At 42.9% G+C, this 17,450-nt stretch overlaps 1 protein-coding gene across 1 annotated transcript in view; it reads right to left on the reverse strand.

The window, feature by feature from the left end:
• LOC310862124 (uncharacterized protein) overlaps positions 1–17,450 on the reverse strand; it is a 43,351-nt gene that overhangs the window by 23,468 nt on the left and 2,433 nt on the right. The window contains exons 2-7 of the mRNA XM_083769859.1: positions 14,906–14,965; positions 14,733–14,806; positions 13,146–14,352; positions 12,515–12,776; positions 11,780–12,055; positions 9,564–9,747 (exon numbers count right to left, since the gene is read on the reverse strand). Coding sequence (XP_083625985.1) covers positions 9,564–9,747; positions 11,780–12,055; positions 12,515–12,776; positions 13,146–14,352; positions 14,733–14,784 — 1,981 coding nt within the window. The 5' untranslated portion in view covers positions 14,785–14,806; positions 14,906–14,965. The remainder of the gene's footprint in view (positions 1–9,563; positions 9,748–11,779; positions 12,056–12,514; positions 12,777–13,145; positions 14,353–14,732; positions 14,807–14,905; positions 14,966–17,450) is intronic.

A 17,450-nucleotide genomic window follows, 5' to 3' on the forward strand; every position in this document is an offset into this window, starting at 1 on the left:
ATCTTGTTTAAAAAAAGTCTGCCTAACGATGATGTCACTGGTGGAAGGGTTTCTGAACTGCCCACAGCCATTGGGCAATTCTAACCTTATTCTCAGTAAAACACAATAAAGAATACAAGAACCGCCGCACGGAGCGGTCGGCAGAAAAGAAAGAGGGCGAGATGGATTATGGGCGACGGTACCCATTACCTGAGACACAGTACAGTAGAGTACAGTAGACAGGCTGGCTGTCAATAATTGATCTGGTCTCGCGAGAACAACCCAGTTACGGCAGTGCAGTCTGAAACTTACTCTGGTCTTCAGATACCCCAATAAAATTATGCATTATAGTAGTATGCACATACAAAACCAAGAGAGCAGGAAACAATGTGTGAGATGTCTCATTTCATTTTCCTGAAGGTCACAATGTGAGAAATCATAATATTGTCCATCTGGCTATCATTAATAGTCCGGCAACCGACAGGCTTCTTTTGTTTAAAGTGGGAAATTTGGTATATAGTCTTTTTAGTGGCCTAAAATACTGTCTACATTCATGAATCCACTTGCTGACCGGCTGTCAGTATTAAGCAAATTTTTATAGGGGTTTCTTAGTTGTGACCCTACCATTAACATCATATGGCAGGAAAATTGTGACATGTCAAACTTGGGGGTTTTCATGATTCTGAATCCATTCCAAGCATTAGTTTTGCACAAAAAACACATTTGGGCAAGTGGCTATGGCTGTTTTTAGCCCAAGGAGCTGTGCAAAACGAATGCTTGAAAATGCATTCCGAATCATGAAAACCCCCTAGTTTGACATGTCACATGCTACTTAAAGCAAAAGGAAAGTTGGACAATTTTGCCTGCCATAGGATGTTAATGATAGGGTCACAAGAAACCCCTATAAAAAAAGACAATATTTTAGGCCAATAAAAAAAATATATACAATATAGTATTTATTTATTTTAATTTGGTATATTATACCATATTTCCCACCCGTCCACCCCGGCTGCCGGACTATAAAGGGATATTTCACTTTAAAAAAAACGTTTGGTCATTTTATCGTCTACTCAGGTTTATGTGAACACCCCAGACAGTTTTTAAGTTGCTTGATTCAGTATTCAGATATTTGATATTAATTTAGCCCCCTTCCTATGCAAACCTATTGCTGTGTTGTGCTGCAGCACGCTGTCTGTGTCACTGTCTGCAATGACTTTTGACTCATGTCATGCAATATCTTACATGATCTCTATGTGTCTCACATACTGGTGCAATTGGGAGGTCAAAGAACAAGTTTGGCAATGAGCCATACTTCTCAGCTATGCACAATTGCAAATCACACCAGACTTTGCCCATGTAGTTGTCAGAGTCAAATAAAAGCCAGGACAGACAGGTGACTTCTTATGTGTATTCAGCATGGTAGCCTCGCGTAGCAATACCAATATCACTGCGTGGATAATAGTCTTGTCAAGATTTGATTGTATACAAAATAAATTGACACACCCCACCCACCACATCACTTCTGACCATCACAGCCAGACCACAGATGAGGAATATATGTTTCTGGGCACAATAATATTGACACTAGGTTCACTTTTAAGAGCAATGCTGAGTGGTGAACTGAAATGTTCTCCTCTTCTGGAGAAAACTGAGGTGCCTGCAACAGCCACAGGCTTTTTAAAGCCAAGTTAAGCCTCGTTTGGATCTTCGTCACCGAGTGAGGCGTGAATAGGATTGTGTGAGTTAGTGGAGGCCAAATCATAGGCCAAGTACATCAGCACATTCTCACAGCCACTGACAGAGACTCAGGTCGGAAGGAAGCCAGATCAAATAGCTATGGAGATGGACCCTACAAAAATACTCAACTCACATATACATTCCGGACAAATATTCTTGTCCATGTCCTAAGAGAGTGATGTCCACCTTTGTCCCAGCATCACCATCCCTTGGAGGTCACCCCCTGGTGTGTCTATAGGCCACCCCAGGTGCCACCCATGATCGTAAACTATGATTGGCTCCCTCTGCCCAGTCAGAAACGAGTAAACCAAACATTAGTTCATAGGTGTAATTAAACCTGAGAGTAGACAGTTGCCACTGTCTTTTGTGTTGCGATTAGTACATTCATTTAAATCTTTATACACAGTAGACTGAGTAGAGTATAATACACTTCATCTTAGTAACATAAAGTAGGTATGGGCAGTGGGGACACGCGTGTGTGCGTGTGAGTGCATGGATGTGTGCGCAATGCTCGTACTTCATGCCACCCTAGCATAGACAAGGAATTCTAGGCACGCCACTGACTATCTCACCATTCCCTCCATAAATGACACCATCTCCAAGCCCACCTTCCTACCCCAACCCCCAGACATACACACACACATAGTAAACAACGCACAGCACACACGCAGTACAACGCTTAGATTGTACAGCCACCATCACCTCATGAATGAACTGATGGCATATTGTGTCGACTGAATTTGTTCATGAATAATTTTGCTATAGACCGCGCCCCCCTCCCCCCTCTTTAAGGAAAAATAGTTATGATTCATTTGAGCTTAAGACAGTATTTGTGAATACATGGAACCCATTATGTAAGAGTCTCCAAAGCTCTACATTGTGAAGTCATTAAATTATTAACCTGTTTTGCCAAACTGAAAGTAATCGTGTCCCAAATGTGACAGGAGTGAGTGATCACGTTTAAATTAGCTTTATTTCTCTCTGTAGTGTTAACCGTAAACCATGGACTGGTCTCCACTCCCGATACTCGCAGTAGTCTCCCTATTTTTAACCCTTCACCTGCAGTGCTCCCGATTGGTAATGTCGTGATTTCATGTGCAATGTATGTGCAACCATCCCTGCCTGATGTGCGTTGCTGGTCGCTGTGCTCGCTCAAACCCACTTGGTGCAGTTTGCAGCTGAAAAGTGAAAAGCGGATGAAACAGTTCCCAAGAAGAAATAAACTTCTAAATTCAAGTCCACCTGGTGTGAGCCATTCACCTTTCTCACCCCCAATACATTCATATCTGGTAGCCACACACACATGCTCAAAATGTTTGCAAAACCCATTTGCTTTGTTTATTAATTTATTTTATAGCGAGTTAATAAATGTAAGACTAATTAAGTATTTAAATTTCACATCCTTGTATTTATTCTATTAATCTTTGGTGTAGTACGTAGTCCGGTATGTGGCGGGGGTTGTTGAGGGAAGGCCACTTGCCGATACAGTAGGCCTGCTCCAGAATATCTCCCTTTTCCCAATGAAGTTGTTAATTTTCTAGACTTTCGAGAGATCAAAGAAATAACAGATGGTTTGTGTTTTTGAGCTTTCACCCAAAAATCTTTTTTTTTTGTCTGTAAATCGCTTTTGTTTGTTTACATGGTCTTTTTTTACCCACCCCATTCATGTTGAAACCTTGTGGGAAAACGTTCTAGGCATGGTTAATTTAACCACAGAGCCATTTATAGTCATTCAAATTACTGTATTACTATACTGCAATCCAAGCCATTGAGGATTTACATTTTAATATGCCTGCTCAAGTGCTGCATTTTAAAGTCAAAGTCAAATTGAAGAGGAATCTAATGGCGCAGTGAGGGTAAGCTGAAGTTGACCGAATTAGTCATTACAAATCATTACATTTCAATGACTAAAAATGTGGAAAATCTAAAACAGAAAATCTTTTACCGAAGAACAAAATGCATGCAAAATTGTTGATACTGGTATGGTCCTTTAAGTGATTCTCTACATGATTCAGGCACCATTACTCACTCATAGCACTTTGTTGGGGTATAGAGATGCTACGAGTTGTGAGTGACACAGCGAGTGTCTCTTTCCCCTTTCAAGAGGATATCTGGCTTGGATTTGTAAATATTAAGATATGTATAGAGATTAACCTGACCTTTGAAAGGACATTCTTGGCAGTAGCATTGTCTTTAGGTGTAGGTTATTAATTTGGCCAGTAGAGGGTGCTTGTGCTTTACATTCTCTACGTTAGAATAAGAGATACTGAAGTATTGGAATAATGAATGAAACAGGCAGACATAACCAAATGAGATGACCTCATGGCCGTGTTCAAGTTAGAAAATAATACTGCGCTAAAACAACCAGTTGCCTATAGCTCATGATTGGATCACAACAATTTGATAATTCGCCAGATATTAGGTCATTGTAATGTGTCAATAAAAATACCAGAAACTCTGAAAAGGGTTCAATACAACACCAAATCTGTCTCGTGTCACTCTGTTATCAGTGGTTTTCAACCAGTGGGAGGCATGGTCCAAAACATGGCTTGTGAGACATTATCACACTCACAGGGTCATAGGAAAAGAGGTCTCACGACGATAGGAACTTAAGGTTGTGCTAAACATTGTATACCTGGTTGTGGCTTCATGGAGAACGGGCCTGAACAAAATCACTTGAGAACTATTTTGAGAATGAGGTCACCCATACTATTCCTTGGTAGGAAGTTCTAGGAGCAGTATGTTAACTCTAGCCGGGTGGGGGAGGTGATATTTGTCACTTCACATACTCCTACAGACTGGGGCGATTATCAGCAGGGAATGATGAGATGGGAGGAGTACCCCAAAGGCTCTATATATGTCCACCTGGTGCAGGGTACAGCAGTGGCAAGCAGTGAATTGGCATGAGTAAATTAGGGGGAAGGGGTAAAAAAAAGAAGAAGTTTAGTTGTCTTTGTGAAATCATACAGGGCTTTTGCTCGAAGAAAGACTACAACTACACACTTGGCTCATGACTTCTGTACACCCATAGTATATTCCACTCAAAACATGCTGGTTGGTGCTGGTGCACTTATTTCACTTTCAAACATGTTTGGGTTCATTTAACGTCTACTCTTGACTTTTGTGTGCACCCCAGACCACAGTTTTTAAGTTGCTTGATTCAGTATTATTTTTCACCAGCCCCATGCCTACAATATATAAACTGATAAACTGTAGGAGGTTATGTTAGATTAATTCATTCATGCCCTTGGTTCTGGTCACTGATATTGTCCTTTTAGTGCAGTGGTTTCCAACCCTTTTCATATCAAGGTGAACCACCATTTGATTTAGTCTCTCAGACTCAAAACTTAAAATTTTGTCCACAATGAGAGAATTCTTGTAAATTAAGTAATGCAGTTGATTAACAATAATTTAACTCGAGAGTATAAAATAAAACCAAATGGACCCATACAAGTCCATTTGGTTTCATTTTACGCTCTGAAGAGTTAAAGATCTATAAGGGTCCATTTGGTTACCAACTCTCCATTTAGCTGGGGAGTACTGGGGAACACCTGGAATCCCTTCCAAGGGCCACTGGTTGAGAACCACCGTTATAGTGTGCGCATATAACACACATATAGAGAGAGAGAGAGAGAGAGAATGAAGTTTTAAGTTACAATGGATTTATATAGGAAAGGTTTGATGAAAGTAATATCAAATATCTAAATAGTGAAACAAGCAACTTGAAAACTGGCAAACAAAAGCCAGAGTAGATGTTAAAATGGCGCCAAATATGTTTGAAAGTGAACAGACTACTTAAACTCTATATACTTGTTGACCGGTGTCCCCCAGGGGTCTAAACTTGGTACCCTCCTTTTTCCCTCTACACGACATATATTTGCCAAAATCAGGCCATCTACAAGCTCACAACGCATCAGACTGTGATATGAGCTTGTATCTGCGATCGTGACAAAGAATGGTAATGCTAGGTTTCATGCTGTAAAGTGGAGATGATGGCACACAATACCCAGACAAAGCTACCGAATTGAAAGTATATCAAAAGAATGTTGTGCCTTTTGTATGAAGTCCAGAGGTGGTATGTTGTGCTTGTTCACAGTGTACTTGTGTAGAGGGGAAACTGTTTGGGATGGTGATCGGCAATCAGGTTTGCCGTTTCCACAGCAGTGATTCAGGACGGGAAACAGGAGCCAGGTGGGAAAGCTGATCATTGATCAGCACTTCTAGTCTAATGCAACCTCAGAGCTTGTTTGCTTCTGGTGACAGAAATGTTGCTTGTTGGTCTATAAAACGTGAGGAGAAAAAGTATCCAGCAGAGGTTCCATGACGTGTACTCAATACTCATGCAGTTGAGTCACAAAGCCAAATGCAGGAATACTCAAAAAACGCCCCCAAATTAAAACCCACCTAAGGAACGACTGGATTGTTGAGGATTTCAATGCCCTAAGCAAGTCCCAAAAACGAAATCTGTGGAGTTTATGTATGTATGTATGTATGTATGCACAATGAATCCTTTGGTCGCAGTGAAGTAGTTTGCTTTTCCAGAAGTACTGAGGAACAGAACACATTACTGAGACAGCTGACACTTCGCTCTTCGTGGAAGCACAACACCAACTGTCCCGTTCATGGTTCGCCGGCCTGCAGGTGGGACCTCCTTGAATCCTCCACTTCTCTTTGGGTCTCTGCAGGTTCTTCACATTATGTTCTCAACACCGATTCCTCGACCCCTCAAGGTTCTGTTCCCCACTAAACCGGGTCTCTCTGTACGATACTTGTGTGTGCGTATTCTGCGCATGAGTGCAAGAGTGTGCATGTGTGTGTGTGTGTGCATGTGTAATGTGAATAAAGAACCGTTTGCTGTGGTATCCAGAGGCTTGAGCAAGTAAGTGTGCAGGTGCAACACCTTGCTATACTTAAAATAAGTTGACTACCATATGAGAGCACTTAAAGGGGGGGAACTGACTGACTTAATGAATGACATATGCATGTGTGTTGGGAGGCAGTGGCTCAGGAGGTATAGAGCGGCTGTCTGGAAGCCGGAAGGTTCCCGATTCGATCCTCGTTCCTCCTGGCTGTGTCTCCTAGGGTCCTTGAGCAAGACACGGAACCGCTAACTGCTCCTGATGAACAGGTGGGTGCATGCCTGGCATGGTTGTGTCCGCCGTAGGTGGGTGAATGCGTGTGTGATTGTGTACTGCATTGGCAGGTAATGTGTAACAGTGAGTCTGTGAAATTGATGTGTGTGGGTATGTGTGTGTGCAACTGTGCAGGCGTGTGTGAATGGATGAATGTGAAATACATTGTATTTTGAATGGGCAGAAAGACTAGAAAGGCACTATAAATACAGACCATTTAGCATATCGGGGTGTATTCCATGAAGAGGTAGTTTGAATGTACTGTACATACTACATACTGAAGAATTTTGTTTTAAAAAAATTGCCAAAAGAAAAACAAAAAAAAGTATCATAGGTTCCCTGAATATGATGGTGCTTGTTGTGCTGAACAGGACAAAAGTATGGGCGGACTATTTGTTGAACACTTGACCCGTCCGTCTTTCTCTGAGAGGCTAAAGAAACTGCATTGACTAGTGAGATTACATCCATGCCCTGCCGGCTCTGAGGAACTTGCTCCATGTTATTACAGAAACCTTCACAGCACAAATGTTTTCAATTTGACTGGACAGATGTGAAAGATGTGGTGTAACATTTGAAACAATGAGGTTTGAGAGAGCCTGGCCGAACGCACCCTCAACTCATCCAGCAGGCTGCAACATGCCTGGTCTTTAACCTCCCAAAACCTCTCCCCATTTCTGCGCTACGTCCAATTCAACACTGGCAATGATCTACAGGTTGACCGAGGGGCATGTCTGCCAATAGTTACGCCCGATATTTGCAGGAGTCTACCTATTTTTAACCCTTTCTCCCGCACCCGACTGGTAACACCTCCCGTTAATCTCCCAATTACATGTGAAATGCATGTGCAAACGAAACGCCCCTGCGGTACTCGTAACTGTGCTCGATCAATCCCGCTCTTGCTCGGTTTGTTTCTGAAAAGTGGATGAAACTAAATGATAGTCCAAATGGTGCGAGACCTAATTCCTAATACATCTATATTCTAACCACTAGCCACACGTGCACACACACGCACACCCACACACATTCACACTTTCACAATGTTCGCACTTGATATTTTTGTGATGTACATTTTAGTGTTTATGTTTTTGTACAGGTATATGGTCCGCAGGTCATTGAGGGAAGACCACTTGCCTATTTTCAAAGCCTAATGTTGGCAGGTATGCAAGGGGAGGGCACCTGCAGGATTTGCAGCCCTATACTCCTTCCTGCACGCAGGTTGTCTACCCTCCCTTCCCTACGACACCATAACCAACGGTCCAGGCGACCTAGACTCTCCCTCCCAAGCTCTGGAATGACCTCCCTCCGTCGTCGGTCAGGACTGCAGCCACTCTCCATCTTCTGTCGTAGTCTGAATTCCCACCTCGTCTGACTATCATCTACATTCCCTAGCACCTATTATCTTTGCATCTGCACTAGAGGTCTTCGGGTAAACCTTGAGACCCAAAAATTCACGGGATCCAACCCAGACTGGTCACGGTTCCATCCACAGGAATCCACTCTGGGACTGGGTCGGAACCGCTACCATATGTCTCGGGGCTTTGACAATGAAACCACTAATACCCGAGTGGACCCGGCGATTGGCTGTCACAGCTGTCAATCACCTCCGCTCCCCCTTTTCTTTCTCCTCCGGCGAACTGTCTGCGTGCCTTGCGTCACTTGACTTTAGTAAAGAAGTAGTAGCGCTACTGTGTAGACATTTAAGAAAGCAGGATGGATACATTCTTAATAACGTTGGCATTGGGTAATTTCGGGGCCTCTGGTTTTGTATGGGTATGGTCCGACATCCCTCTACTGCTCGGGGTCGCAACTCATTTAAAAAGAATAGCCGGGTAGGTCGAATCCGTCTCTGACATCTGTCTGTACTTTTCGGGTTCGGAACTCAAGATTTCAATTAATAGCCGTGTCCATTCGGCTCTGGTACAATTCTTACGGGTCGGTCAAAATGGACCTGTGAAGACCTCTAATGTGTCTATTTAGATAGTTGCTAGTGATAGATAAATAGATGCTAGGTAGGTATGTTGTTTAATGTAGACAGATGCCAAGTTAATGTTTTGGCACTCTTCGACCACTTGCACTTCATAAATTGCTCCGAATTAGTGTCTGCAAAAATGCCAAAATTGTAATTGTAAAAATTCAGATATCAAATTACTTGTCAAGTAGCCGCCTATAAACAGCTATATTTATACTAATGGTAACCTCGAACAAGCAGGTCTTGAATAAGGGAGTCATTATCGATGGTTTTGAAAAATGGTAGAGAAATAAATCGTAATGCTTTGCACGAGGCTGGACAACTTGCATTGTAGAGTAAGAGTCGATCGGTTGGACATGTCTTGAGGTTTCTGATGTGTGTATCTTTCAGAAATGGAACCGTGGATATACCCCCAAAAACAAATTTTTTGTGTTGCATCAGTGTTTGTTTCCCATTCATTTGAAGTGTGAAACGAGTGTGTTCAACAGCATACCCTGACCAGTCAAGCTCGAGTTTCATCTCATCACGTTCCAACATTTATGTACGCGAAAATAGACGTTATAAAAATAACATACTTACCCATTGCTGACCCCTGGAATGTATCAGTCCTCCCATCTTAGTGTATGTACGGGTGTGTGTGTGTGTGTGTGTGTGTGTGTGTGTGTGTGTGTGTGAGCTGCTCTAACCGTGACAGAGAACACATGTGCGTGTGGTGGAGGAATGAGCGTGAGGTGAATGGTACGTACACGCTGTGATTAACTGAGCTGCTGCTGTGGAAGTAGACTGAGCTGCAGTGAGACGGGGGTCGCTGCAGGCCACGGGCTGTGCCTGCGACGTCTCCTCCTCCTGCCCTCCGTCAGCTTCCTTCTCCTCTTCCCCTTCTTCCTCCTCCTGTCGTTCTGCCAACCTCCGAGACGTCCTAACCGGCCTCTGTGGGTCAAAAAAATATTGGCACAGATCAACAGATGTAGTGCATTTATTTTATCATTAGCTCTGTTGTACTCAGTGCTCTCTTGCGCTTCTCCCACTATACACCTTCCCCAACATTTCTGTTAATACATTCAACATGCACCCATACCTTCCACTCATGCATACACGCACTACACTACTGACTACTGATTTCCACACCTCATCTGTTTGCTCTCGATTTGGGTATGATTTGGTTTGATATCCTTATTTTTGATTACTTAATAAATTAATATTGCTTTTGAATACTGCGTCTCCCCTGTTTATTTTTGTATACTTGGCTCCCCTAGGCCAGGTATATAACAAATGGGTTTTATTTGGAAAAAGCATTGAACAGTATGAATTAGTTAGTACACAATTGTTATACAGAAAGTTATTTAGTGCAGTTCCCAAGGTTTTTTCCCCCTCCCCCACGCCATGTCATCTCTGTCATACTTTCTCCATGTTGTGTACCCGGTCCCATACTTGTGTATAAAAAAAAAGGATTTATTTCATTGCACTACAATCAACTGATCAATGATGAAAATAACTGGTAGTTGCAGCTTCAACTAGGGCATTCATTAAAACAAATCGATGCATCGATTTCATTAACACAAGTCGATTCAAATTAGGAGAAGTCAAAAGTCGAAGAACTAAAAAATTAATAAATAAATATATATATATTTTCAATAGTTTTCCCCATATCATATTTGTGTACAGAATTCAAACTGTAGGATTGGTTATTGTCACGGACAGAAGTAATTCTTTATTTCTTGCCCTTTGCATCTGAACCCTGTGTGTGGCTCTCAGCGGTGTCCCACTAATTGACTAGCCTCGGAAACCCAGACGTTTTTATTTCCAGGGAGTTGAAGTTGAACTGCGCTGTGTCAGAGAAGTAACAGATAGAAGCGCGCAAACTTCATTCCCAAACTATATCCCCCCGCCCCCACATCCGTGCTGACGCAATGACTGTCCTGTTTCTGGTTTAGCTAAATGCACGGGGCGCATGAATCTCAGAAAATAAGTAACAAACTAACATGAGAACATTATCGAGTTGTTGTCGGAGGAGGAAAACGATGCATCGACTCGACTTCGACGTTACTGTCTGACAAGTCGACTTGGAAAATCTGAACTCGTTAATGCCCTGGCTTCAACACCTTTCTGCTTGCCTAACCATTATCAGCAGTGGGTGCTATTAATACAGCGTCTAGGAAATGTCATGTTCAGAGACATTTCGACACATAAGCAAGATCACAATGCTAAAACTTCCACCCTCATATCTCCCCATGTCCCACTTCCTCGCACCTTAGATGGTAACATGTCATTGTTCCGACATCCTGTTAGTCTGACCGATCAAATCATGATACAGAACCGGATAAAGATCACATATTTATCCAATATAGTTTCATCACTTCCAATTTCCCATGTCTATTCCTAATCATGTATGAGTTCTCTCTCCTGATTAGATACATGATAAATGATCACTACATTAATATGTATTTTAACGGGCTGAAGAGATAGGGGAGCCGTGTCACTGAACAAACACTATACGGCACTATACACACTTATTTTAACCCATTTTGGTTATAATTTAGCTATTGAAAAATAGCAGATCTACAAGCTCATAGAGCGCCACTCGGTGGCGCGCTATGAGCTTGTAGGTCTGCTATTTTTTTAAAGTCGTGAAAATGTGGTGCAAATTTTTGAATATATATTTCAGAGCAAACATTTTTAACTAAAATATTTGCTTCTGGGGTGTCCCTGTAAACTACATATTTTGAGATGGGGGTCCGTGGCCCAATAGAGATAATTCCGGGGGTCCTTGACATGAAAAAGGTTGAGCACCACTGACATAGAAACATAGGTTTTTCAGAAAAATTTTAGGATTTAGAAGCCTTTTTTCCATCAACCTCAGTCCAAAATGGGTTAAATGAAAGGAAATATAACTTACACCCCTTTTAAGTCAATGGAAGGTTTCACAATACAATAGCTAAAACAGCTACAATGTCTACAGTACCTTTGAAGCTGGTTTTGTGGCGGCGGCCTTCCTCTGAGACCGACCTCTGGCCTTAGGCTCCTTGGGATCAGACAGTGACTTCATCATGAGGGCTGCGTGCTGAAGGATGCAGTCTGTACCGCAGTAGACAGAGTCCGGTAAGGCATGTCTGGAGCACCCGATGCCAATGCACAGCGCCTGGGAGTCGTCCGTCTCAATAGCAGTATCTGGTGCTGTATTAGGTTTACATTCTAGCTCCGTCTGTTGTGGCTCCATCTCCTCTACCGGCACGGCCTCCTGAAACCATTCACGTTATGTTAAACCCATGTTGACCTGAGATCACATTCTAAAAATGTCTTCTAGTTTTCTGAAAAAGCTAGCCGTACTTCAATTTTTCAAAAATAGCAGACCTACAAGCTCGTAGCGCGGCACTCTGTGCCGCGCTATGAGCTTGTAGATCTGCTATTTTTCAATAGCTAAAGCATGACATGATGCTAACACCAAAAGGGGTTCCCGCCCAAAGGCTTAAGGCCAGAAAACCTGCGGTGCACTGCTAGATAATCAGAGTGCCTAATCACAAATAACCGCGATGTCCCTGGTACAATTCTAGCTAAATTAAACAGCCCCCCCCCCTCCCTTCCTATCCTGGTACAATTTTGGCACACACACACACACACACACGCTCCCATGGAAGGGGACATATTAAATGAGAGAACATGCAAGGTATAATTGGTGATCAAAATAACATTCTCTCACCTTGTCGGCCTGCAGATTTGAGGGCTCTTCCAGGAGGTCACCAAACAGGGGCATCGTTACACGTTCAGGCAGGTTTGGCTCAGGCTCGGGCTGACGGAGCGGCTGGGGCCGGCTGAGCGCAGCGAGCAGCTCCGTCCCCTTCGTGATGGTGCACGGGGGACAGATGTACTCGTGCCCCCTCATGGTATGACCCTGTGTCTCACTGATGCCGACGCACTCGCCATGGAACCACTCCTGACAACCGTCGCAGCAGATCATGAACCTAGAAGTGAATAATGCCACAGAGCGGGACAAACGGTGGTGAACCAACATGATGAAGACGAAGTGAAACTCGCAGAATGGTTTAAGTATGCAAGTTGTTGAAGGAGTGATTCGGTCTCAGAGAGCTCATTGCAATTGCAATAAGCAATATGTACCTGTACATAAGACGATAAAGGGCCGTTTATGTATTCTGCAAAATATTTAGGATTTCATTGTTTTATCTTAATGTTTCTCCGTCTACTGAATTTACATGTGTTTCTTTGTGCTGCTGCCTGTCTTGGCCAGGTTTACATTGGGGGAAGAATCTTCGATCCAAAATTTCAATTATGCTTTTGCCCTGTTCAAATAAAGTAAAAAAAAAAGTGCATACCTCTTATTATGTTTCTGTCTACAGATGCAGTACAGAGCGTTGGGGTCGTACCCTTCACTGTCCGATATGCTGGTGTACCCCTCTGCACTCCTACCGCCCCCTTCCTCTGCCAACGCTGCATCATCGAACTGGCCCGCCGTCGCGTCATTACTATGCTCCGAGTCTGTGTCTATGACGATGCAGTCTGAGCTCGACAGCTGAGCATTCCGCTCGGGCAAGTCAGTTAGCTCAGTCCTCTCAGAACACCTCTGCGTTTCCTCCTCCTTCGACGGCTGGACTTGACCGACGAGCATCACTGCTTCCTCGTCTTCATCGGCTTCGTCGTCGGCTGTGCTCGACTCGAGCTCGGCCGCCTTACCCTTCCCACGTCCCCGTCCTCTTCCCCGTCCCCTGCCTCTTCCTCTCCCTCTACCTCTTCCTTTGGCCTTGCCTCTAGGGCTTTTGCCCTGCTTGCCCCTGCCGCTTGCCAGCTTGCCTGGCAGCGCCAGCTCCTGTTTTAACCTCATCAAAGTCATTTCATCGCTGTCGTCCTCTCTGCTGGAGACCAACACGGTGTCCTCGCTGTCTCCTCCTGCACTCAGAGACTCGTTGGCCTCCGTGTCATCAGCAGCTCCCACGTTGTCGGGAAGTTCGACGCAATCAGAGGCGTCCACATTGGCAGATTCCCTGCTGTTGGTGGCTTCCGGGCTGTCCGGCGGCCCCATTACATGATCCGACACGTCGTCATTCCCACCAAGCAGCGAGAAGGCAGTGTGAAAGGCAGACCCAAAGTCCTGCCATGAACTGGGGTCAATATTCCCTCCGGCCACTGGCTCTGTGTCCTCTGGCGGTGGGTCCGTGTCCTGTGACAACCACTCTGTGTCCTGTGACACCTGCTCTGTGTCTACCGATGCTGGGGAAGAGGGAGCGGACCATTCTAACTCATCTATAACTTCCCTAGTCGCACGAGAAGCTCTTTGTGGAGTAAAGGGTTCTGGGGTGCTCTGAGGGGTCCGCTTAGGTCGGCGACCTCTGCCTCTGCCGGGGCGTGGGGGAGGAGGACTAGGGTCTAGATCTATAACCTCGTCGATGTATTCTCTCTTAGCAATGGTTGTCCGCCTGAAGCCCCAGGACTTTTTGACATCGGAAAGGGTTGGCCTAACACTCTTCTCTGCCGCTTCCAACTCTCTCTGCTGCTGTTGCTGATCTGGATCACATTGCTGCTGTGCTATAGTTATGGAAAAGTAAATTAAAATGGATTAAGAAAAGGCAACTGAAAACTGCTATACGTTACTATACTGTACCTTTCAATCGGAGAACCCCTTTCGGGGTAGTTGCCGCCATGTATAGTACATAGCAAAATTATTTTTTCTTTTTGAATAAAAATTTGTCGTTTTTCAGAAAGCTTAGATAAGAAGCTTAAGCCTCATTAGGTGCACACTGCACATAAGACACATTCAGAAACAGCGTGTTATCTAGGGCTATTACCAGGCTCATCTATTGCCACCCAGCGTATTTCATTGCACTTTACAATAATAGATTGAATAATGAAATTATAGCTACAGTCAATCTAACTTCATATTTTGTAAACCAGATATTGCACTTTACCTGAATTTCCATCGCCTTCACCTGTAAAACTGTAGAATTGTTCTGTGTCCATACTGCCAACCGTTGCAAACACGCTGGTCAAACAAAAGACAATAAAACAATATAATAAAAAGGCTTAAGTTACATAAAACTTTCCGATTGATTTCATCTTCAGTGTTTGGGAAAATGCTTACCTCTCCCGGCAAGTGTCTGCCAAACTCTGCTTCCAGTTCTTCAGTCCAATTCGTCTTACTCTGTGTACAAGAAAACAATAAGACATTAGATCATGTATGACAAACTGGCATCAACATCCTTACATTTTTATTTCTCTACAGAATAATTCCCCCCCCCCCCCCAAAAAAAGAAAGTACAAGAAACAAATATTTTATGCCTTTATCCGTAAGGAAGGAACTCCTTTTGGAGGTTTTACCTTTCAAGACGGGAACCCATTTTGTACAGTATAGATAACATACATTTTTTGTAATTTTTGAATAAATATTTTAGGTTTTTCAGAAAAAGGTCAGGATTTAGGAGTTTTTAGAATCGGCCTCAGACCTAAATGGGTTATTGATAGAACAGTAGGTTGACAGTCAATGGGGAGAGTTGGGGATTACAAAGGCCATCGGGTCTCGAACATACAACATGCCGTCAGGCTATATTGAGTCTAGGTTAGCACACCACCTATGATTTCTCTGATTAAACCAGATATTAATTATATGGTTATTGGCAATGGTAACTTCCATTACAAATTAAAGTACATTAAATAGATAGATTTTCAGCAATTATCAGCAAAAAAACACCACCGCTGGCTCGCTGCAGTTATACTGCTCAGTGTGAATGGCCCTTTATGCTGCTCAACAGTGTGACCCGAATGCGACCCCAATGAGCTGCAGGGGTCAATGGGTCGTACGCCAAACAGACAAGACAGACAGACATACACACACCTCCAATCATAGGAGCGGTTAGGCACCGCTCAAAAAGTGAAAATGTATGCATGTCATATGCTAGATTACAAAGGCTAAATGTTATTGATATGCCATTATTTCTTAAATTGCTACATTTGTAGTGTTGTACTGTGGATGAAGGCAATGTGGTTAACTTAAAACAGACCCTAAACATGGATCTAAAATCTAGTCCTATATTAAACATTTAGTGACTACTGAGGACAATGTTTTAACTTAAAAAAAACAAGGCTTAACATTGATTTAGAACAGTTGTGTAACCCCTAGAGTCGCATCAATTCAATGTGATTTGATTGAAATCATAAAACCAAAATACAGCGTAGAAGACAGATGGTGGAACCAGCCTGACAGTGATAGGCCACTAACTGACACATGACATCTGATGTTTTCAGTTCTGTGATACACATGAACAGGGATCAAGTTCTAAACAAACTTGCCGTCTGTCTGACTGCCTGCAATAGAGTCCAATTCAGTAAACTGATTTCTATTTGGTGGATCAGGATTGGTCAAACTTGGATAGATATAAACTCAAACCAAGTGTGTTCCTCAACTTCTAAAAGGCATCTTCAATCAAAATGCAATAAAAAAAATATTTTGTGATATGACAAAATATCCATGTGGTCTGATGTTAGTTGGAAAAATATCAATTTAAAACAAATGAGTGAACACGAAAGTCCTGAGGAGGAATGTTTGAGAGACTATCTGGTAGAGGTCCTTTAAATATTTTAGACATATTTACACATTTATGGTTTTTTCAAATCCCAGAATTTGTTTTGAGCACTTTGCAGTATCCAAATGTATTGCATGGAATATATGATCTGAGCAATGTCTGTTGGCTTCTAGCGTAGTTCATCATAATTTAGCATTACTAGTATTAGTATATTTTGCTTTGTTTATTTCTGTTTGTGAAGTCAAATGACACACAATGATAATGTATATTATATATAATATATGTGTATTCCATCTCCTCACATTATTTTCATGTGGTTGATGTTTTGTTGATTATGCCTGAGGAAGGTCCGGAGGGACCGAAACGTTGCTTCAATGAATAAGAAAATGCTCATGTACCGAGCAAATACGCAGTGTGCAGGTGTATTCTATTGCTTTCAATGTTGATTATTCTGACATGAGCCTTAACCCATTTAGGCCTGACATCGAAATAAAATAAAGTCTTCTGAAAGAATATATATTCAAAGATTTTTCAAAAAGATTTTTCAATAGCTATAGTATAACATAATGCTTAGTTAAAACACCAAAAGGGGTCCCCGTCCAGAATGGGTTAAAGTACAATAATAGCCAAATGTAAAATGTTCTGAAAATGTTAATACATTTAAACACTGACAATGTGTCAGCATTTAATTGAATATGTAATATTCTTGTGAATATGGTGGTGGTTAAGTGAGTCCGCCCTGAGACTGGGTGGTCGGGGGTTCAATTCCCTGGCCGGGTCATGCCTCTCTTGCTTGGCATTCATCACGTGTTGGATCGGGGCATGCGTTTAGTCCCAAGCCAACGTTAAAGCCGCCCCACTCTACTGGTCAAAGCTGGAAATGCAAACCGAGCGGTTTTGTACATGCATGTAGCACGAGCGCAGGGGGCGCAGCTGTAGTTTAACACAGAACGCTAGTTCAGGCGAGTAAGCACTTCCGCATTTTGGACACCAAATGTTGTTGGTGTCCAAATCGGGAAATCCGAGAAAATGCGGAAGTAGAGCATTCTTCCGTCCGGGTCCTTCAAATGTCACCGAGCAACTTCCATTGAAATGTTTATATATAAC

This window comes from Protomyctophum parallelum (genome assembly GCF_964188405.1).
Source record: "Protomyctophum parallelum genome assembly, chromosome: 7".
Taxonomy (NCBI): domain Eukaryota; kingdom Metazoa; phylum Chordata; class Actinopteri; order Myctophiformes; family Myctophidae; genus Protomyctophum; species Protomyctophum parallelum.